Genomic DNA, 22,204 nt, shown 5'->3' on the forward strand with positions numbered 1-22,204 from the left:
GCATTTAATACACATTGCTGCAGGACAATGAAGTTTAATATTTCTGATGGTGGAAAGGAGGGCAAAGAAGTGACTTCTGAACTTGACATTTCAACAAGAGACTCAAGATTTCCTCACAGCTGTTCATAATTCTTACACGGTTGAATTCTTTCTTGAAGGAGAGATACTGGGAGAGTTGTTAGCTCAGCACTATTTCAGAATGACAGGCAGAAGAGTAGTTCTCTGCTAAAACTCTCAAAACCAGACTACATCCAGGGGAAATAGTGCTCTAGCACCTTTGCTAAACGCCCCAAATCATTCGCTCACATGTGATTCAAGGGTGGAATATTTTAATACAGAAAGTGGCAGAAAAGCTTCCATAGATGTTTCCCAATGTCTGTGCATTCTTCTAAGCATATTTAAAATCAAAATATCTTAAAACAAATTCTCTCAACGATGTCATTTACTGTACAGATAAATAACAAACAACCAGTAGGCTACAACTCATGACAGTACAGAATTTCTTCAGGAGAGGACGAAACAGTATAGTAGTTGCCAGAGTTACATTTTTAAACTACAACTGGACATGGTTTTAAATAGTGTTAGTACCTACCACCATACTCCCCCAAAACTTCCACATCGTTCATATTTAATAGTGTTAAATACAAATTACTTAACTTAAAAAAAAAACCAACAAACAATGCATATATATCTACTTGAAATAGATGAGAAGAATCCTTGTGTAGCATTTAGGTGCTTATTTCTCAGTAGAAAAAGCCCTCTTCATCAATGGTGGGGGTGCTTTTCCAATATCAAACATCATTTCCAGGGGAGGATTATTAAGACAGCACCAGTCAGGTATGCGGCCTGTCTGGCTGTAATATTCTTTGGACACAGACCGGCTCCCAAGTATGTCCTGAAGTGCTCCAAAAATGGCTCCTACATTATTGGGGGAAAAAAATGTTGCATTAATTTGATGTACTGAATTTCTTTTTCTACTTTTCCCCATCAAGAATCTCCACTATTCTTTTTCAGCTCTGTCCCAAAAATTAAAGGAATGAAAGGATCTAGCCACTTTCCTTTTCAGTGGCCTAGCGAGTCCCTAATTGCTTCCATTTATGTCCCTTGAAAGTAACTGAAAGTAGCTGAAAGGAAAGAATCATCTAGTCCCTGCTGACAGCAAAACTCACCTAGCTGACCTGCTTCTTACGACAAAGTTTCCTAGAAGTTTTAATTTTAAGCACTTGAAAGAAACCACCTTGTGTTCGAGGAAACTTCCTCCCCCCAAAATGGTGTCACACAATACCCGTAAGAAGTTTACATATGCTGTGAGAAGATTCAGACCATGGCAGCTGACTAGCACTGCCAGTGAAGAAAAGTATCAGAGAACTCGTTGCACATAAATCATTCTTGTTTGCTAATCCTAAAAGGAGACTCAAAAGGTTTCAAAACTACAATTTTATAAACATTTACATTTCAAAGCATGTGGAAATAAAATCTACCTTTACAGTTAAAGTTAGTTCCTCACACATACCAGATGGGCTCCGCATATATACCAAAAGTTTAGAAAAGCATGAATTCTTCTCAACCTCAGAACCTTCCTGAAGAGAGTTGCTAGCAATAGAAAGCCCTTCTTTTTCCCTAGCCTGCCAGTACAGCATCCCAAATCCATCACAGAGCTTCTGTATTTGTTATTGGCACTTGGGAACAGCACAGGAGTTAGCAGCCTCCGGCCTCTCCACAGCTCAGAGCTCCTCAGTCAGTAATTAAACTTCTTTTTTCAATAAGCAGATCTTCCTCCACGCAGCAGGTCTCTGCTCTGCCTAATCGCTTTACTGGTGCCACCATATGGCAGTAGCCCTGTACCGCACTTGAGTCAACAACATCTTCCACACCGTTTCAAATTGCACATTGCCTCTTTAAAGCTCCCATAACCTGCAGCGCCATTCTGCCCTCAAAATGCCCGAGGGAGCTTTGCTCTGCAAGATTTCTTCCAGGAGGGCATAACAATTCCACAGAGCTGCAATGCAGCTTGATTTCAATAGTTCACCCAAGTTTCACTGCTATTTATTCATTACAAATCCCAGTTGGAAGGTTTGTTTTTCCACTTTGTACCTTTGCTTAGCAGTTGTTTTCATTCTTACCTCCCAGCCAGGCCACACAGTTGGGTTTGGCAGGTGGAGTGTGAATTCTGAAGGTTTTAGTGGCAAGTGTTTCTTTGTATTTTGGTTTCTCTACCAGGTATCTGATTTCTGCCATGAGCCTGTGAAGGAATCCTGGCAACATAGCGGTGCCACCAATAACTACCAAGTTCTCTGCCAACTGCTTCCGAGTGTCTATGGGACACTAATGCAAACAGGAATAAAAAAAAACAAAAAACAAAACCCACACAACACTCATAACTGCAGTTGCATGAACAACCATTCAGAGGTCTGTTAGAAATTCAGCCTGTCTATGCACTTCAATCACTGTTTTCTCATGCTTAGCTGAAACATAACCAAAATCACTTTTATCCAGACTTCCCAAGAAAACCAGGCTTAAGAAACTGCCCAGCTGAGGCTTAGGTGGTTCCCTGTAAAGCCCTTCAGCTGAGACAGGCCAAGAGAACAGAGGACAGATGTATCAGTGACAGTAATTCCCATGAGTTCTGGGAGAAGATGTGCCAGAGAGGTGAAGCTTCAACCAGTGCTCTCAGAGGGAAACCTGTTACATGTGAGATCGACTCTTTTTAGCTCCATCTGGGAGAAAGGTGCTACAAAAGTCTCAGTGGCTGAAAAGGTTTCTGTTGGATCTTGCGTCAGGCATCGGATAATCCAAATAGAAGACACGAAGGCATGAGAAAAGCAAGCTTTGTCAGTTCTGCCCCTCAGAAACAGATCTGCGCTAGCCCTTTAAACAAAAAAAAATCCAGACTGCTGTGGTTCTCTTGTCCAGCAGAAGTAACTGGATGCTGCTTAACACTCGTAAATTTAACACTGGTATTTCCTCTGGCCAAAGAGTGATGCAACGTAAATGCCTAAAGGGACAGAAGTGAGGGGTCCAGGCACAGATCTTGTTAAATAATTTGTTTTCATAAGGAATTCTAATTGAAATGTTTGTCATGTCATCCAAGCCTATGGCTCTCCAATAAATTATGCCTCAGCAAACTGATTTAAATGGCATCAATAACTACAAGAAGTCAACTTTAATTAACATATATATACCACCCTATAATGAAAATTTCCATTTATAGTGGTTTTCTAATCCATTTTTCCTAAATATAATAAGAAATGAAGCTTTTGTATATGCCAAGAAAATTTTCCATAATATACGTAATACCCTGCCTGTAACAGAGATGTCCAAATTAATTTTATTTTATCTTAGGTAAACCAGCAGTCTGCAGGATGCATAAAGTCTAACTCTGATCAAAACACCTTGTAAAAAGAAGAAACAGAATACGTGTGTCATTTCAGTTTAAGCAGCGTAATTCCTGTAACACTAAGTATTAGCTACTCCTTTGTCATTACATATGTAGAGCTTCACTCCCAAACAAACGCAAGATAGTTTATTACCTTTGCTGAGGGGTGAGCACTGCGATTCTTAGAAACCTGTCCTAGAAACGCTGCAGTACACCAAAGAGCAAGAAAACAATCACAGAGCAGATGACACTTGGTGACTTACTACCCTGGAGTAATTCATCATGTGGCAGCACCCTAGGAGTCACCTTACGCTAAACTTTTGCAACCAATCGCAACGTGCAGTTGGAAGGGTGTTACTCTAGAAAGTCATTCATAACAGCAGGTTCTCTAAGGCTGGAGGCATTCCATAAATTGTTTATAATATAAAATTACCTGAATGAGTGAATCTAAGATCAAAGTGGCAACAGATGTCTCTTCATTATCCTGTTCAAACAGTATTTCAACAACAGAGTCTCTGTTGAAAAGACAGGAAATGAGTGTTAATGAGAAGCAATACTACACCATGAGCTAACACTCACCAACAGCAGGGCTGGAAATAACAACAGACTTCCTGCTGACAACACATCATCACAACTTCTTCTGTCATACAGTCCATGCACCAGGCGGTGCCAACAGGGAGGAGACAATGCCCGTTTACTTCACTAAACGTGTTTCGTCATCATGCATTATTACTCCATTTCTGTTTTCCCATCCCTCCTATTTGTTTGCTCTCATCTTCAACTGTGAGCTCTCTGGGGAAGCAGATACCTCTTACTATGGGCTTGTACTGTGCCCAGCACAAAGCCTTAATTTAACAGACATAAAAAGCATATGCAAATGTTTCATTTAAATTCAATTTTATGAAAATGTATGTGCTTTTAGAGTTGAAAATATATCCTCCTAAAGATAAATATTCAGCTACAGTATTTCTCACCTGATGGGCCCAACTACATGGAGAATCTTTTCTCCATCTAAAGGATAGTCCACATCTGGAGGTGGTGAAGGACGCTAGAAATAAAAACATACGTGTATTATTTTAGGGGCCAAAAAGGCTACATACACTTCAAAAGACGAAGATAAGCTTCATTTGCCACCCACCTCAGCACTGCCATCAATGTTAAACTTGGCTGCTTGGATTTTCAGTCCACGTTGGAGATCACTCACAAAACAAGTGCGGACTTTGTAAAAGAGAAGGAAGGGGCAGAAGAAAGACTTTGTTGGATCCTTTCGTCACCAATACAAACAATAATTTTGCTTAATTTAGAGAGGAACACATGCTTTAGGCCCTTGCTGGTCCAAGACATTATCAAATAAATGCAGAGAAAAACAGTCTCTACACTTCAGAGGCGTTCAGGTGCTATCTAGGCCAGAAGTTTAAATGAAGCTAAGACTGAAACATTGCTAAGATAGGCAAGATTTTTTTCTCAGACAAGCTACATAAGATTTAAAGACAAAGGGACATTACTAATCCTGCCTTTGGTTACCACAAGGTGCCAGGGGTTGTATTCTGCTGTCAAACACACCACTGCGGGCCTCACACCATGGCTTCAAACAAGACACTACTCATTTTTTAAACAAGCTGAAATAACCCAATATTTTTCCTAGTGCAACTCTTCAGCACCTTAAGAACTCCAGAGGGTTTTTTCTCCAGGCAACACTGAGAGAACACAATTTCATTTGTATCCCAGCTGCTAGTGTTACTTATGCCAGACACAAATAAGTAAGTATATAACGAGCATTCTTTTCATAAATGGCTGTCACAAATAAACAACCCTTCAATACACAGGTAATCATAATTTCAACCCTAGCATATTATATCTGGTTCCAAAAGACTGCACAAAACCCAGAACTGATCAGAAAATTGTGTTCCAGTCCAGGAATTAGAAAAGCAACTTCCATTTGACAAAGGACCAGCTGCATTTAAGTTATTTTGCATTTGACTGATGGATTTCTTCCTAATTTGGACCAAGAGATATATACTAGTTGCTATTTTCTACAATTATGTATATTTTTATATCTGTTTCACATTAAACATTACATGGGAATTCATCCAAGTTCTGCCCAAAGATAGGCTCTATTTTTTCTGGTGTAACTGTAGTCCTTGACTCATCTTGCCCACATGATTAACACAGCAAACTGCCTTTTGTACATACCTTTTTTTTTTTCCAAAAATTGACTTTAAGGCAAACTGAGCCTTCTTAGTTAATTTATAAACAAAACATCATGACATAAACATTTTTAAAGTTAATTAAGTCTGCTTAAATGCTGCATTTGCAACCAAAATGTATCTGTGACAACAGATTTTGAACATTAGATCTGCTGAGTCCCATGTAGCGTACACACTGTACGCACGCACGCAGCAATAGTTAAAATGCAACACCAAGTTAACCTGACCTGCTGATCACAGGATATATATAATAGTGTAATACTCTCATTGCGCTAGCTTACCAAACATATCACAAGCTACGTCTTGACAACACAAAGGCTAAACCTCAAAGGGGAATTCAACACTGTTTTGGTTTTGCTTTCAAAGAGGAACAACACTGCAAATTCTTCCAGTAGGTAAGAAATATGATAAACAGAGAAGATAAAATAAATTCCTAAATGTAAAGTATTGCACACTTGCTATTATCATAGTCTACTGCACAATTTAATAAACTAGAGTTTCATGAAGCAGAAAATTTTACCTTTTATATCCTCTACTATGTCTTCCGGAACTGAGCCTGAAATTAAAAAATAACTTAGAACAAAAGATTTTAAGTAGAAAGAGAATTTAAGAATTAAACTAAGTTTGAGTTACATTTAGTACATTAAAGTTTCACCTTGACAGCTGCTTTTAAAGATTTCTAAGGACACAAGAATGTTAAGAACAGAAATAAAAAGTGTGTTTTCTCTCAAAACAGACTAAAATATTACTACAGAACTTTTATCTCAGCCTTCACTCAAACCTGCTGTTATAAATGGCTTATCATAAAAATAATATACTTGTTAAATACAGAGAAATAAATAATGAAAGTAGATCACAAATCTACTGCAGTGAATACCAAACTCATTTTATTCACTGTTAGTATTAACTCACTTTCCCCAATGCAAGTTCACAGCACATATGCTACATCAAACAGACCTTACCCATCACAGATGGAAGGCTTTGTCCTTTGGCTAATCCTGTATCAACTGTGCACTGCTCCAACAGCTGATATTCCAGCTCCCTAAAACATCACACATTAAGTTAGAGATAGCTATTAACTCAGGCCGATTCTCTGTATTATACTTAAGGGATAGTATTTATTCCCTTCAGTTATATTCTTTTAAATATAGACTGAAGCAGATCTGATTTCCACAGCTTTTACTACATAAACAATAGCCAAACTGCTGTCACAGCAACAGTGATGATTTAAGTCATGCTCAATAGGTATCTTTGGTCATTAATCAAAGATGAACTTTCACAAAGAAATCATCAGTAACCCAGAATGTATAACTGTGAACTTACTTGTGGATAGCCTTTCCTCCCAGAGGAAGGGAACCCCAGCAGCTCAGAATCGGAATTCCCTCATATATCTACATGAAGATCAGGAAATTCTCCTTTTTTGTTACGAGTTTTCAGTCTGCTGGAACTAAATGCTTTTTCCCCTCAACAATCTCTTACATTAGCTATTGGAAACACTTCATAATTGCTTTTCTCCAAAACTCATTTCTAGTTTATAAAGGCTGAGGTTATGAAGCATCCTTCCCAAGTTTCGAGGGTACACAGACTTAGCATGTCAGTTGTGAAGTGATGACATCTTACAGTCAAAAGCCAGACTAGTTGATCTGTTCCTATTGCTTTTTAGCACACTTGAAGTCTATAAAAATATCTTGTCACAACAGCCTTATTGCTGAGAATTTTGTTTGTGTATTATTAAAGGATACAGGCAGCACCAAGCTTTCCGCATATCCACAGTCTAGCACCATGGCAGAATTGATCCCAAGTGTCAGCAGAGACATTAGATGACTCGGAGCAAACAAAACGGAAGGTACCTGCATGGAAACCAAAAGGACAATTGACAGAAGGGGGAAAAAGAAACAAACCACCCAAAGCACTGATGCTTTCCCTGAATGTCATATTAAAAGCAAAATCCAAACAACTGTATCTTGAGGTATCCATTTTTAATTTAGTTTTTAAGGTAGTGTAGTAATGAACAAAATACAACAGGATTCTAAATTCTACGTTCACCTTATTTGCAGTACATACCAGTTATTTCAGTAACAATGAATCTTAGAATGTGCTTGGAAGAAAAGCAAGTGTTAACTGTAGAACTCATTTTAAGTCATAGATCAAGTTTCTTATTGTCCTTGTCATTAAAAAGAAATTAAAGAAACCAAAACACAGTTACTTGAAGTGTTGTATAAAGACTTGAAGATATGAACAAAGGTGCCAGAAAACCCACAAAAATGTGCCTTATGACAACATACTATCACACACAAACTCACAGAAGAGGCTATTTAAAACACTCTCCCCAAAGCTATGTGGAACCTCACGTCAAAATTACACAAGAATTACTTCTTTCTCCCAGAATTCCATAAATCAAGTTTCCTAGATAGCAACAGTTCCTTTAATGGAACGCCTTGAAGTGTGAATTAAATGAGCAATTTCAATAAATCATGCATTTAAGGGCAACATTACTGATACAGACACGTAGTTATAATATTGACCCTGTATTAATATGCCACTCTTATTCTTTGCATCAAATGGAAATACTAGACAGAGACCCTCACATCAGTATTAGCTGGCTTCTTAACAAGTTACAAACTCTCTCCATCAAAATATTACTTTCCAAGTCACGCTTCATTTTTGATAACCAATTTTGCACTGGAGTGCTTTATCTGAGACATGTATTTTTCCTGTAAGGGGATTGGGAAAAAAACAGACCCAACCTAAATCACTCAAATCTTTCAGCAATTTCAAGTCATCAGAAAATTTTATCAATTGTAGGAAAGAATTATGCAGAAATTTAAGATTAGTTGGTAAACTGTGCTGTGGAAGCACAGTGAAGAAGCACTGTAGACAAACGAGCTTCAACACTTTTTATAGAAGAACCTTAACCTTTGTTCCATCTGAATTGAAGAAATATGGATTCACCTTCCAAAACATTTTCCATTAGAACTAAGCAAGAATTAAGTTCAGACTTTTCTTCAAAAAGACTGATTAAGCAGAGAAGGTAAGTTCTTATCTAAATGAGTACAGCCAGAGGTTAGATCACGTGCCAGGCAGATATTGACTCTGGTAGAAGTCATGAGATTTGCTGACAGAGCACTAACAAGTGTTTAAATATAAATTCTGGCTTCAGGCAGTGCTCGGTGGGGATTATTGGATCTGTCTGGAACAGTGCAATGTAGTTGTATTTTTGTACAAGCCAGAAAAACCTTTCGGATTCTTTTTAATAGCTCCTGTTTTGTGGCCTCATGAAGAGTCAGAATGGAACAAAAATGGCCTTTAGTCCAATCTCCAAGCCCTACTTCTCCAGACAACGATCAGCTTTTTTTTCCATCTTCTTTCTGCGTCTCTCATTCTTTCAGCATTATTTTCATTTCTTGTCTGGTAGTGATTGTAAGTAAAATTTCTACTGGCAAGTGCTACGCTGAGCATGTACAGTAGTTACGTAAAACACGTACCTCAAAATGCTTGAAAAGGACTTTTGTGAGTGTGTCTCTGAAGTGTGAAGGGCACAAGACAGATTCTATGATCACAACACGGCGGTCTCTGGGATTCACCAGCAGATGTCTAAAAAAGGCAAGATGTGTAAAACAAAACTGTTAAGTTTAAGCACGTATTATGAGACCTACCTTATTTTCATATTCCATTCTCCTCAAAAATCCTAAAAATTTGCATTTAGATAGCATTTTCTACAGTAGATCTCAAAGTCTTTTTCCCAAATTTAAAAAAAAACCACCACACCACTTTCCTAAAAGAAAGTTAGGAAACTGAGTTACAGAAAACAAGTTACAGAGTTATCTGCCAGCAGGTTGTAGTTCTGAATATCCATTATAGATTTCTAAATCGGTATAAAGAAATGCAAAACCAGGCATACATAATAGCCATTAATGGCTTGTCCTGTGTCATACAGCATGTCCATAAAAGAAGAATGATGATACAGATGTCCTGATTTCAGTGGAAGAGGATGGAATTGTCCTGATATCAGTTACAAAGCGATGATCAAGGACAGAAAAAAACCAAAACAACCCCCACCAGAAGATCTGAGGCACAGAAATTAAGTACTGGTTTCCTGGTGTCAAGTGATGATTTTTTCCTGTGTAAAAATAAGGATTGAAAGTAAAGAGAAAAGACTAAGTCTATTCATTATTCACTAATGGTACTAAAAATACAATAAAAAGATGTATTGCTGAGCTAAAATATTCCACAGGTTAAGATTCCTCCTTCCAGACCACTGTCATGTGGAGAGAGCTCTACAACAATATAAGATGAGCTTCAGCCCTAACAAAATCTGTGTAACTTCTTAGGTAATGACTCCCCTATCAAGTCCTTTATAAGAGCCACAGTTAAAAGGCAACTTATCAAATACTTTTTTATTTCTAGAGAGCAACTGATGCTGCAGGACACTAATTCTTTGTAATATAACCTGAATCTCAGCACCACTGAATTTCTCCTGCAAGAACACAGCCAGGCAGCCACCTGCAAAATCTTGTTTCTGTTTTCTTATTCAACTAGCCAGCAGTTTCAGTCACACTTCTAACACCTCTCACTGTACTCAGAAAAGAGCCACAGAAAGTTCAGTAAGTAACATCCAAGGTAAGAGCTACTTACCTGAAATACAGCATATGGATAAATTCCTTGAGATATGAATATAGCTCTTCTGTATTAATATTATATTGAACAACTTTGACAGGCTGTAAAGTAAAAATATCCACAGTCAGCTTAAATATTAGGCAGTGATTATATATAAAGGAATATATACGTGATACATAAAAAAAAATCTATGATATATATGATAATATATTATATCTGAACGTATATATAATCTGACACATATAAAGAAATACTCACTCTTGCCTGATTTGCTCTACACCCCTTACAATGCATCTCAAACTCACCCTATAACTAAATTCCAGAGTTTATTCATGCTAATTTTTTGTACTGGTAACATATCTCAACATTAGTTTTCCAAAGCTGCCATCCTCTACTAAAAGAAAAAAACTCAAAACATAGCTAGGCAAAGAAATTTCTCAATAAATGCCCCAAACATAAGCTGCACGGGTGATGAGTACCAATTAACATCAGCACTGGTATCACACTTACTTGTATGTAGTTACAATCTTTTGATAGCAGCAGTTACAAGATAATGAAAAATAGTTTACGATGAACAGAAAACATATCTGCAAATTCTTTCTATACCCTGACATACCAAACATTATAAAGGTAAAAGTTCAGGTAAAATCATTTACCTTTGCCACATCGGGTTTCTTTATTTCACTAGGAATAATGCATCTTGGTCCTGTTTCTCCTGCAAAACCACACCTAAAAGAAAATGTTGGAAAACTTCTCATTTGAAGTCACTATTTCACATACTGGGCCTAAGAATCATCAGAGAGTAGTTAATTAGGGATACTTCTGTGACTGCAAAGTGCTTTGCATAGAGCTTTTCTATCTAGCCATTCTGAATGAGAAAGGTTTTCTATCTTTTTATTGACTCCCTCTCAGCTGCATTAAACTAACCAAGTTTTCTTCACTTCTGTAAGGACTGTAATGTAACTCTTATGTGCCCCCTACTTTCCACTGACTAGTTTTATATTTGTAACCATCCACCTGCAACCTTCCTTACTGCCTATTAAATTTCCAAAGAAATACCTTTCTGTATCCTCCATACGGGCCCACCATTTTCACAGAAGCTCTCAGTAACTACAGGCAAGATTAAGTTATCATGTCCTCTTTAAATACCGATCTTCTGTGACGTTTATTTAGAAGAAACAAAAGACAAAGACACGATAATCGCAATCATGCAGGTCCTGTGGCCTATTTCACTGCTGACCAGCAACATTCCACTGACACTTTTTTCCTATTTCCAGCTCTGACAGGCAGTCCCTTCACAAGCATCCTGGGTGATTTAATTACTGCCTCAAGACAACTAACTCCAGGACTCCTGACAAAACATGAGAGTTCTGCATCCAACCTAGATACAAGATAATAAAAATAGTAGCAATCCCAAAACAAACTTTTCTGAAACCGATCTGGTTTTCATAAAGCAATTGTACCTTAAAAAACACAAGAACCATGGACCGGAGAAGGCAAATTAAAAACAAAAGAAATTCAAGATTTGATTTTAAGAAACTCGGGGCTTGACATTTCTTTCACTACTGCCATCCCCATTAAGTACAAACCTTAGAAGAAAACTACATTAGAAAACTATAGAGCTGCTGGACTTTGAGTACTTATAATGCAAAAGGTCAATGAATATTTTATTTTGGTATTTGACAACTGTCAACATGTTTCTTCAGATCATTTCAGAAAAAAAAAATCTAAAATGACATAATTCAGAATTTAATTTTTTTCTTTGGTCTTCCAAACAAAGACTGGTGCGGTCCCAGTGTGCACGTGCAGTGTCCCTGCCTGTCCTCCTGACAGCTTTTGAACTTTTGGTTAATTTCAGCCTTATTTGCAAAAAGGACAGATGTCTTATATAATTAAGTTGCTGTCTCTTCTACAAGAATGAAGATTGCAAACAAATCTTAAAAACACACTATTCAGAGGAAATGCTTTTCTGTAAGAGCATTTTATTAGACAAATAATGCCCATGGGATAAAACCTCACAAGTGCCCCAAATTTGGGAAAGCTTGCGATCAGCCACACAACATGAATCCACAAGGAGCCACTCGTGGAATCCCTTGTTTCAATCCATGAAGGTTTTACTACATCTTCTCTATAACCACACTGCAGCAACTTCCAGGTAACGAAGTCTGCCCGCTGGTCTGCAATTACACAGTCACTTGAAAAAAGGCAAGTGCAACTTAACACAAAACCAAGTTGGGACAAGAAACCCTGCTCCTGCAACTCCTGCCTCTTTAGACAACCAGAGACATCCTAACGGCTTCCAGCAGGTAAACGCATCCACAGAGACACAGGCGTAGCCTAGCAAGAGTGACATACATCTGAAAAGATGCTTTTGTTGCAATATATATGTTTTTTTTTCCTGTGTGCAGGCAGCCTCTTCCAAATACGCCACTGAAACCATACTCTGGAGCATTTCCAGATTATTTTAAGCCTGGACACGGGGCAGGATTACTTAAACAGCCCTTTTTCTGCAAGGCCTGTGTGTACCTGGGACGAGAACTGTTGGTTGATGAGAAGCTCGACATGAGCCAGCAATGTGCGTTTGCAGCCAGAAGCCAACCATGTCCTGGGCTGCATCAGAAGCAGCGTGACCAGCAGGTCAAGGGAGGGGATTCTGCCCCTCTACTCTGCTCTGGTGAGACCCCACCTGGAGTACTGCATGCAGCTCTGGGGTCCCCAGGACAAGAAGGACATGGAGCTCTTAGAGCAAGTCCAGAGGAGGCCATGAAGATGATCAGAGGGCTGGAGCACCTCTCCTATGGAGACAAGCTGTGAGAGTTAAGGGGGGGTGTTGTTCAGCCTGGAGAAGAGAAGGCTCCGGGGAGACCTTAGAGCCCCTTCCAGTCCCTGAAGGGGCTCCAGGAAAGCTGGAGAGGGACTGGTGACAAGGGCAGGGAGTGACAGGACAAGGGGGAATGGCTTTAAACTGAAGGAGGGGAGACTTAGATTAGATATTGGGAAGAAATTCTTCCCCGTGAGGGTGGTGAGGCCCTGGCACAGGCTGCCCAGAGAAGCTGTGGCTGCCCCTGGCTCCCTGGAAGTGTTCAAGGCCAGGTTGGATGGGGCTTTGGGCAACCTGGGCTAGCGGAGGGTGTCCCTGCCCATGGCAGGGGGGTTGGAACTGGATGGGCTTTCAGGTCCCTTCCAACCCAAACCGTTCTGATTCTATGAACGCAGGAGCAGTTGGGGGTTTCTAACGCAACCGGGTATTTTGACATGGGGCAGGCCAGAGACACGGCTGCATTTTTGTGCCAGGACATAAATTACCAAATACTGAACATTTCTCCTTCCACCTCGAGCTGCACCCTTTTTTCATCTAAAACACGAAACTAAAAAATAAAGCTGTTACTGTCAGCTTTGTGCCGCGCAATCACCATAGAGAAGGAGCGAGAGGAAAAAACCTCACACAATTATTCATTCCGACAGCAGGCCCGCCCCGCTGCCGCGACACTGACCCTACGGCGAAGCCTGTCGCGACAGAAAGGGGCCAGACAGGGCTGGGAACGCGGCGCCACTCACTTGGTGAAGGCCTCGCCCAGGTCTATCACTACAGCGGTCTTCTCCCCGCCGCTGCCCAGGCCCTCGTACAGCGGCATCGCGGCCTCCCGTCACCTCAGGCGGCGGCGCGACAGGACCTTCCTCACTGCCGACGCGGTGCGATGGGGCCTTCCTCCTCCCCAGCGCGGCGGGCTGCCCACGGCGCCTGTCCGCACATCCGCCGCCCCGCCGCCCTCCCCGCGTCCCGCCGCCGCCCACCGGCCGCCTCGCAGCGATTCGAGGGGAACGGGAGCGCCTCGGCGGTGGCGGCCTGCGTGGGGCCGCGCGGCCTTCCCTCAACTCCGCCCCGGCGGCGGGCAGGGCGTCTGCGAGCGAGAAGGGCTGGAGGAGGCCCGAGAGGGGCAGCCGGGTGACCCGGGAGAGGGCGGGCCGGGGGCGGCCGCGGGCCTGTGAGGAGACCCAGCGCTGGGGCTTCACCTGCCCGAGCGAAATGGCACCGAGAGCTGGGGAAGCGTAAAGCCACACTGAAGCAGCTGTGCTGGAGGGGTGCGTTAATTTATACCGCATCATGGCTCAAGGCCAGGTTGGATGGGGCTTTGGGCAACCTGGGCTAGTGGAGGGTGTCCCTGCCCATGGCAGGGGGGTTGGAACTAGATGGGATTTAAGGTTCTTTCCAACCCAAACCGTTCTGTGATTCTGTAGTTTCTGAGGGGCCAGGCGTTGCTTGCCTGCGCCATCTGACTGTGCATCAAACTTTCTTGTGTCCTTCCACAGCTGACCCAAAGCCCTCGCGAAAGCTTAAACCCACCACGGGCCCTGTGGTGCGTGCTCTGGCTGCCGCGACATTTAATGCGAGAGCCATTTAATACCAGGCTGACTGTGTAGGTACCCTTAGGGTACAGTATCCTTCCTTTCAAACAGAAAGAAAATGTCTCAGTGGGCAAAAAGGCCCGATCTCCTACCTCCAAGAGCATGGTGATTAGGAGTGAAGATATGAGTTTGCACATACAGTAAGGGTATGCATAATAAACCCCACCGTGGTAACCCGTGCTTTCAAGACTGGGTCGCCTGTGTCTGGCAGACAGGCAGGAGAGGATCAGCTATGGTGGGAGTCAACTGGTAGGATGCGAGTGCTAAAAATGTAATTTGAATTAGTTCAATTTTAGCCACTTTCATGAAAGCATATCATTGTGCCAATACAGCTGGGTACTGCCTTCATCTGTCTGGTTTTTTTTGAAGGGGGAATTTGTCGGTCTTCGGACTTCCATAGTCACAGAGCCACACCACAAGACACATTTTGCAAAGTTTGTGGGAATGCTTTATTTTCTCAAACCCTCACAAAATAACAAGCTGTCAAAACCAAGATCTAACTCAGTTTTGGAGCAAGGAAGAAGCTGCATTTGCATGCAAGCATGTATGTTCCCACATACTACAATGAAAGACTTTGACCCAGTGTTGAGGTTTTAACCCCATCAAGGTTAGGAAATGTTAAGTTTTTCTAAAAAATCTTCATCTCTGCTTTATAGCTGAGTGTCAGCTCTGCTACAGGTGAGGTCAGTCACCATTTGTTTACAAGTAAGTTATTCAAAGTGTCTGAAATACGCAGCCTTCCTTAGATGGCATCAACATTTCTGGTCTGTGACTGCCGTGCCACAAAAGACCCTTAGTGCGAAGTTGTGGGAATGGGTTCTATACCTCAGGATGTGGATCCAAAAACAGACTGAAGAGAGGAAAAGTACATGCCAAAAGGAAGCACATGAAAGTCCCCCGAGAATTAATGAGCCCCACAGGCTAGCAACCCTGCTGAACCTGCCAGAAATAAGCTCAGAACACCAAGAGTTTGCCGCACCTGTGCAAGGCCCTCAGCATGAGCAATGAGTTGTCTAACACTGACTGCATCCACAAAGGCGGTGGCTGCGCTATGCCAAGAGAGACAAGAGGATTATCAATACACCTGGTGAACAAAGGCACTCTGTGAGGGACTTTGTGAACACCGACCTAGAAGCCACTGGCGCATCAGTACAAGCCTCTGTTTCTGGGTAAGCAGCGGGGATTGGCCTTCCAACTGTTGCTCCTGCTGGAAAACAGAGAGAGCATGTGTGCATGAGTGAAGTGTGTAATTATCTGCTATTAATAATAACAGCTGGACTTTATTAATAGTAAGAGCTTAGACAATAAAAGGTGTTCTAATGAATACTGTTTGTGATACGTGACCAGTAAAGTCAGCTGCTCTTCAGGCACTTTTTATGCATGCCCAGGAGTGTAACTATGGCTCTGATCATGTCCCCAAAAGATCTGTCACAGGGTATTTATATAGGCTCAGTGTGTGGGACCCATTTCTTCTTCAAGGAAGGAAAATAAATATTGAAAAAGCTATTAACTGGTGACTTGGGTCTAGACATTTGCTCATTGCCAGATGGGCAAGCCTGAGTGCATATGCACAGCCAGACAAGGGCTCTAACGAAGCAAGAGGATTTCAAAGTAGGCTGTTGTCAGACTGATGTGCTCTGTTGTCACTGATCCCAAACTCCTGGAGCTGTGAGCCACTGTAGTGGTTTGTAGATGCTATGCTTTTCACGTAGTCTGTGGCAGTGCTGTTGGTCCCACATCCACACTTGCTATTTAAGAATTGTGAAGGTGGAGGTGTGTGGGAGAGTCGGACGATGAGTGGGAGTGATGTGAGACACCAAAAGCTGTCGCTGCCACCATCTGCTCTGTCTCCTGAACAAACCTCTGCACTAGCCCAGCATTGGGACTAGCAGCTCTACATAACCACTTTCTCTTCTGCTTCTGTCACAGCCTTGTCACCTTTCCCTCCTTCTGTTCTCCCTGAAGTCACAAAGCGGGGTCAAGAGTGTGGAGCTGAGAAGGTCCATGTGTGTGCAGAGCAGGAGTGGAGACTGAGGGAGCTGAAGTAGATGGGGCATCGTGGAAGGGAAACATAAGGCATATCCAGGCATATCTGGATCTATATCTGGGGAAAACACAAGGAATCCAGGCAGTGCAGAGGGAATGAATGCAAGAAAGGTGTGAAGACAGGGAACTCTGCAGTGACAAACTCGGGGGAGACTCCTCACAAAGCCCTTGTATCTTATATCTGTCCTTCCAATGCTATCCCACAACTCAGCATGAGCCCATCCACTCTTCATGCCACCTGTCACCAGCTTCCCATCCTGTCAGCTACCGCTCCTTGGAGAGGAAAACTGAGGAGCAAGAACAAAGCTGTAGTGGTGATGCGAGATGCAGAAACAGTGACGGGGCCAGCATGCAACCGGCAGGTTCTAGAGGAGGAGGAATCATTGCCAAGGCAGCAGCGGAGGATGCCAACATGAAAAAATAAACAAACAAAAGCCTGTAGCAATTAAACACTCCAACATAGAGTTCAGATTGCCTTATGATTTTGTGTGGGTTTATGTTTTTAATGGTTTTTTTAATTTTTTATGGTTAGTATCTTCTGCCCTTCCAGAATATGGAAATGCAGCTGAACTTTAAAGCATATGAAAAACAACGATGCCCAAAAATATGTTTAAATGTCATTCTCACAGCAGAGCCTTAACTCTGCCATGTTTGAGCAATACCCCTGTGTACCAAGAATACACACGCAGTTAAAATTACACCTGACTGAGCTGGGAATTATATTCAAGAAGCTTTTCTCTGTTTGGGCTTTCTGTCAGGGAAACGATCCTGGAATTCCCCAAGTTACTACCTGGAGTGCTGTCTGCCATCGCTGGTTCTTTCAAGGACAGCAGGAAGAAAGCCGCAGGGTTACTGTGCCTGGTGAGAATATGCTCTCGCTGGCGTGTGAATTTTCATTCTTTTAAGTTCTGCAAAATGCTCCTGGATCTCTCTGTGATAGGGGACTTATAAAGGCTTAATATATTTAATGTTGTTGCTCTTGAAATACTTGAAGTCTAAAAATTGGAGTAAAAGTTCAGATAATATATGATTAAGTTAAAGTCTAAGCATGATGTTTTCATCACCTGTTTCACCCCCAAATCTCACCTGTTTATGATATATTACTGTGCCATAATGATGTGTTTACAACACTATGCTTATGTTTTAAATTCAATGTTTTAGGTAAAAATAATTACTTAGGTATGTTTTACAAAACTCACGGTCCCTACTTGAAATACATAGCCCATCGCTTCCTCCTAAACGTATTATCGCTGGGTTAGGAAAGATCAGAGTTTACTGCTAATCACATCACCGTCTTTATAGTCCATTGGAAATCTTTTCTTAAATTACATTAATCAATCACAGTTAACGTGAGTTCTGAAATGCAAGCTGCAGCTTAAAAGTGGCTTAATTTAATGGATGGTCTTTCCAGAGCCTAGCAGTTATTGATAATAGAAGCCAGAGACTTAGGAATGTGCCAGGGTTTCATAACAAAATCCATCCACGCCGTGCTGGTTTAATCGAGAGAGCTGCTTGCATAATGTGAAAAGTGCTCGCGCTCTACCGAATATGTAACTGTGGAAGAAACAGATGGTGATGCTAACCTGTAAGAATCAGAGTATAAATACATTTAAGATAACAGTATAAATGAAGATAATTATTCACAGTCTAAGGAGGTGGTAGGACAAGGGGAGTAAAAAGCTAGTAAGCAGAAGGTCAAGGGGAGTAAAAAGCAGGATCTTCCTAGGTCAGTAGAAAATTATTCCCTGAATGCAGCCAGTTCCTGCAACTCTTGGAAAGTATTCTCTGACAAGCAAGGAAGAGGATGCATAAGTATATAAAAATACAAGAAATTAACAGTAGCTCATTGAAACCAGTGAAAACTTTCTGATTTCCATCAAATTTGTAGGACAGTTTCTTTTGGCTAATGCAGTCTTTTTTTTTTCTTTTTTCTTTTTTCTTTTTTTTTTCTTTTTTCTTTTTTCTTTTTTTTCATTCTTTTTTTCTTTTTTTTTCTTTCTTCTTCTTTTTTTTTTTTTTTCCCAAAGCCCTGTTGGTATTCAAGCCACTGACAGCAAAAAATCTTTTGGAATCTCATGCAGACATGTTATTGTCACAGAGCAGCACCGTGCGCTCGTCTGCAAGGAGCGGTGGTGAAAGCGATGCTGGTGCCTCGAGGTGGCAGCTACAGAACTATCCTGGAGGGTTAAAAGGGAACATTTTTCATAAAGAAAATGACTTTTCTGTATGAGTCCTGAAATACAGCAGCTCTCAGTTGAATTAATCCCCGCAGTGCGCTTGCAAACATTGAAAACATAAAAGAATGTGTCCTGCAGCATAAACACTGCAGGCTCGAATGGGTAAGGCAGGGAGGCATCACGCCCAGCTAATATTCTGTTCCCCTTAATGCCGAAATGCCTATCTGGACCCCTGCGGAGACTCGGATTTCAGCTGAACCCTATGCATATTTCAACAGCAAAGCATTATTATTTTTTCTTGGTCATAAAATAAACAGTCTTTTGTGTCCCTGTGTTGGATGGCTTTGTCTGTGTACTCGCTTTTAAGCCTCCTTAATCCCTGTATACAGGCTAACTGAGGCACGTACCCAGTTTTTCCTCGCAAAATCAGATAGTTGCATAATTAGGGCCCGCTTTAGACATAACAAAAGAGCAGTTGCTCAGAGATCTGTTGTAGCTTCTGGAGCTCACAGAGTGTCTCCTCACCTTTTCCCAGCACATGGATTCAAGGGGATCCACTTATTAGCTCTCCAAAAGGAGAAAGAGGAAGAAAGCCCATAGTCTTTTTACTGCTTGAGGTTCTGTTAACAGCTGGACCTGGCTCCTGCTGTAGGATTTCAGCTTCATTTGAGTATTTCCAACACAAAAATGGGTGTTTCTCTGCTCATAACTGCCCAAAAAGCTGTCTGTACTGCCCTAAAAATCCCCCGAAAAGGGAATAATGAAAACATTGGTGGGGTCTGGATGGAGAGCATTGCTGTTTCACACTAAAACACTGTCCTCCTCTCGCCCAGGTGTCCTGCTACCGCGTGTTGCCCACAGCAAGGACCCCCTTTGTCCCTGTGCTTGGGGGCTTTCAGCCCCTCTGCGCTAGTTTAGTAAAGGCCTGTACTGTGAGCGATGGAGTGGCAGTACTGAAACTGCACTTCTTTAAAACCTGTGGATTCAGGGATTTGGTTTAGCCTGAAGTTTTGAGAAGCAAAAGAAAGCTGGAGTTTTCAAAGTCCCTCTGGGTATTATCTAAACAACTCTATTTAAGATGATGGAGAAGCTGAGGGTTTAGTGTCAGAACAGTGCTTAGGGTTAGCTTGCTTTGGGGTGGTGTGTCAAGTGCTTTTTTTATTGTCAGCCTAATTTTGTAGTGGAGTATGTAGGACGGGGGGAAAAAATATCCAAGCGCTACAGGGAATTGACAGATGGTTCATGTTTTAGCTGAGACTCCAATATGCATGGGGATGGCTTCCTCAGCACTTTATTTCTGGGAAAATTGTAATATGTGGTGTACTTTGATATTAACTGCATTGATTTTGTTGAAGGATGTGAAGAAGAGCGAGGGCTGTACTGTGATTCAGTTATGGAGGTGAGCGTTGGTCCTCCTGGGCTGTGTTCCCGGAGCAACTGCAACTGATTCCCGTGACCTTGGGCCAGTCAGCAAAAGCCCGGTTCTACTCTGAAAAGTGACTGTGTAAAAATGGCACTTTCCTACTCAGCAGATCTGGTCGCTGTGTGCTCTCCAAGTCACATCTGCTGACTTTAGTGACAAAAATAAGTTTTCACCGCTTTCCTGCTCTCTGAGCGCTGCAGAATCACGAGAGCTGTGAAGGCAGAAGCTGGATCCTGCGCCTCTTTGTAGGACTAATTGCTATAAATTACAGCCAGCAGTGGGGCTGCGCTGGCATCGCTTGGCCTTGCACAGCTTTTCTGTTAGTGCCAGTGGTGAGGAACATGGAAGAAGAAAGGAATCCAAGTTGATTCTCTTGATTGAGTTTTAGTTGCAGATGGCATTTACCGGGTTTGCGGTTAGAGGAAAAAGAAATTGTTCATCTGTAAGATGATTACGTTTGAAATAAGTGATTGGCCATAAACTTCCTGATACCTTTTTCAAAGTGGATTTTTTTTAAACATACTTCCCTCTCTCTGACAGGGGATGCTGTTCTCCCTTTCCCTGAATTACACTCGTTGCTACTCCATTCCAATGGCTGTGGTGTAATGGGAAGAGCAGGACCCCTTAAAACAGATGCTACCAGCTGATGTAAAGGTGAATTGTGTGATGGAGATGTGCACTGATTTATGTGCTGGGTGTCCCCAATATTCAATTTGGGAAAGTCATTCAGCAGAGAAATTAATGTTAACTATTTTAAAATTGTCTTTACCTTCTGTGGCATGTCCTGACACACTTAGGATAGCTGATACCATCTCCCCACCGATGCCAGGAGTAGGATCGTAAGATGCAGTATTCTGATGTCAGGACAATGATTTTTTTAGTTCATTTTATGCATACAAAATATGTCTTCACGTAAATGTTTAAGTGACCCAGTCTCTTAATTAGGGCATGTTATTTGTACTTTTTGGGTTGTGCAACAAGGCTGCAATAGGAATATAACATTTAAAGTAATCCACTGTATTATATTATTACTTTATACAATGGAGTTTGCTGTTATAATGATGCACAGACCTTATAAGGGACTCTTTCAAAAATTAGGTATTGTTATTGCCATTTTACAGATGGGGAAATGAAAGCAGAGAGCAGTCAAGTTCTGTTTCGAAAGTATCAGAGCTGGGAATGGAACGAGTCCCACGCTCCTTTTATCAGCTACGCTACCTGCATGGAAGAATAAACCATCTTACATCTGAATTTAATCTCTGAATTTCACCTGAGGGGGTGGGAAGTCTTTGAAGGACAAGACCAATAGGGGATTGCACTGAAATGTCTCAAACCAGAGCACTGGTAAGAAGGGCAAGGAATGGATGGTTCTTAACTTGCTGTGGAAGTGGAGCTGATTTTGTTTGTGTGTGCTCTGTGAGACACTGAACTGAGTTAAAAATTAGCATTTCCAATTAATAAACCATAGAAATGACTAACAAAACAGTGCTCTCTGTTGATTTCTGATTTCTGCTTCTTTCATCATGCCTCCTTCTATCAGTTTTCAGTCTGCAGATTTTTTCTGTTGATAACGCAGAAGCCCCCTGATTTTGGCAGGTTACATGGGGTAGAGAAACTTGCAGTGTATGGGGAATTTGCAATTTCAAACGGGAAAAAAACATAGATAACCTGCTATTTTGGTTACAGTGATTATCAGTGAAATATTTAACCTTGAGAGTATACAGTGCCAATCTGGGTTCAGAGTCAGTCAAAGACAAGGGGGAAGTGAAAACCTCTCCAATCTATTAAGTGCTCCGCATACCTTAGAGAACAATAGAGCATCATGAGTTACACATGCTTTAAATTTTAAATAACTTTCCTGATAATTTTAAAGGTTAGATAGAAAAGGGGTTGAAAACAATATCGCTCATTCTGAATCCCAGGTCAGCTGTTAGGGGTGGATTTTGTAGCT

The 22,204-nt window shown here is 41.5% G+C and overlaps 2 protein-coding genes across 2 annotated transcripts in view; one reads left to right on the plus strand and one right to left on the minus strand.

The window, feature by feature from the left end:
- Window positions 1-312: 312 nt before the first annotated feature.
- ACTR10 (actin related protein 10) lies at window positions 313-13,974 on the minus strand. Its single transcript, XM_054826764.1, has 13 exons — window positions 13,759-13,974; window positions 10,857-10,929; window positions 10,219-10,301; window positions 9,069-9,177; window positions 7,326-7,433; window positions 6,907-6,974; window positions 6,546-6,625; window positions 6,104-6,139; window positions 4,515-4,594; window positions 4,351-4,424; window positions 3,810-3,891; window positions 2,124-2,325; window positions 313-918 (listed from the first exon to the last, which is right to left on the minus strand). The coding sequence occupies exons 1-13, from the start codon at window positions 13,833-13,835 to the stop codon at window positions 737-739; spliced, it is 1,254 nt and encodes a 417-aa protein (XP_054682739.1). The 5' UTR covers window positions 13,836-13,974; the 3' UTR covers window positions 313-736.
- Window positions 13,975-14,207: 233 nt separating this feature from the next.
- Window positions 14,208-22,204, plus strand: part of ARMH4 (armadillo like helical domain containing 4) — a 79,994-nt gene continuing 71,997 nt past the window's right edge. Inside the window, exons 1-2 of the mRNA XM_054826762.1 lie at window positions 14,208-14,283; window positions 15,645-15,776. The gene's annotated coding sequence lies outside the window, so the exon portion shown is untranslated. The remainder of the gene's footprint in view (window positions 14,284-15,644; window positions 15,777-22,204) is intronic.

Source organism: Grus americana, chromosome 5, assembly GCF_028858705.1.
Source record: "Grus americana isolate bGruAme1 chromosome 5, bGruAme1.mat, whole genome shotgun sequence".
NCBI lineage: Eukaryota > Metazoa > Chordata > Aves > Gruiformes > Gruidae > Grus > Grus americana.

What these genes read in the sequence shown, in the direction of transcription:
- ACTR10 (XM_054826764.1), bottom strand. Translation starts at nt 13,835, where the DNA reads ATGCCGCTGTACGAGGGCCTGGGCAGCGGCGGGGAGAAGACCGCTGTA. An exon ending in GGAGGAAAGGCTATCCACAA is followed by an intron (nt 6,626 to 6,906) that starts GTAAGTTCACAG and finishes GTGATGTTTTAG; the next exon opens with GGAGCTGGAATATCAGCTGT. An exon ending in TCTTAGATTCACTCATTCAG is followed by an intron (nt 2,326 to 3,809) that starts GTAATTTTATAT and finishes TGTTTGCATTAG; the next exon opens with TGTCCCATAGACACTCGGAA.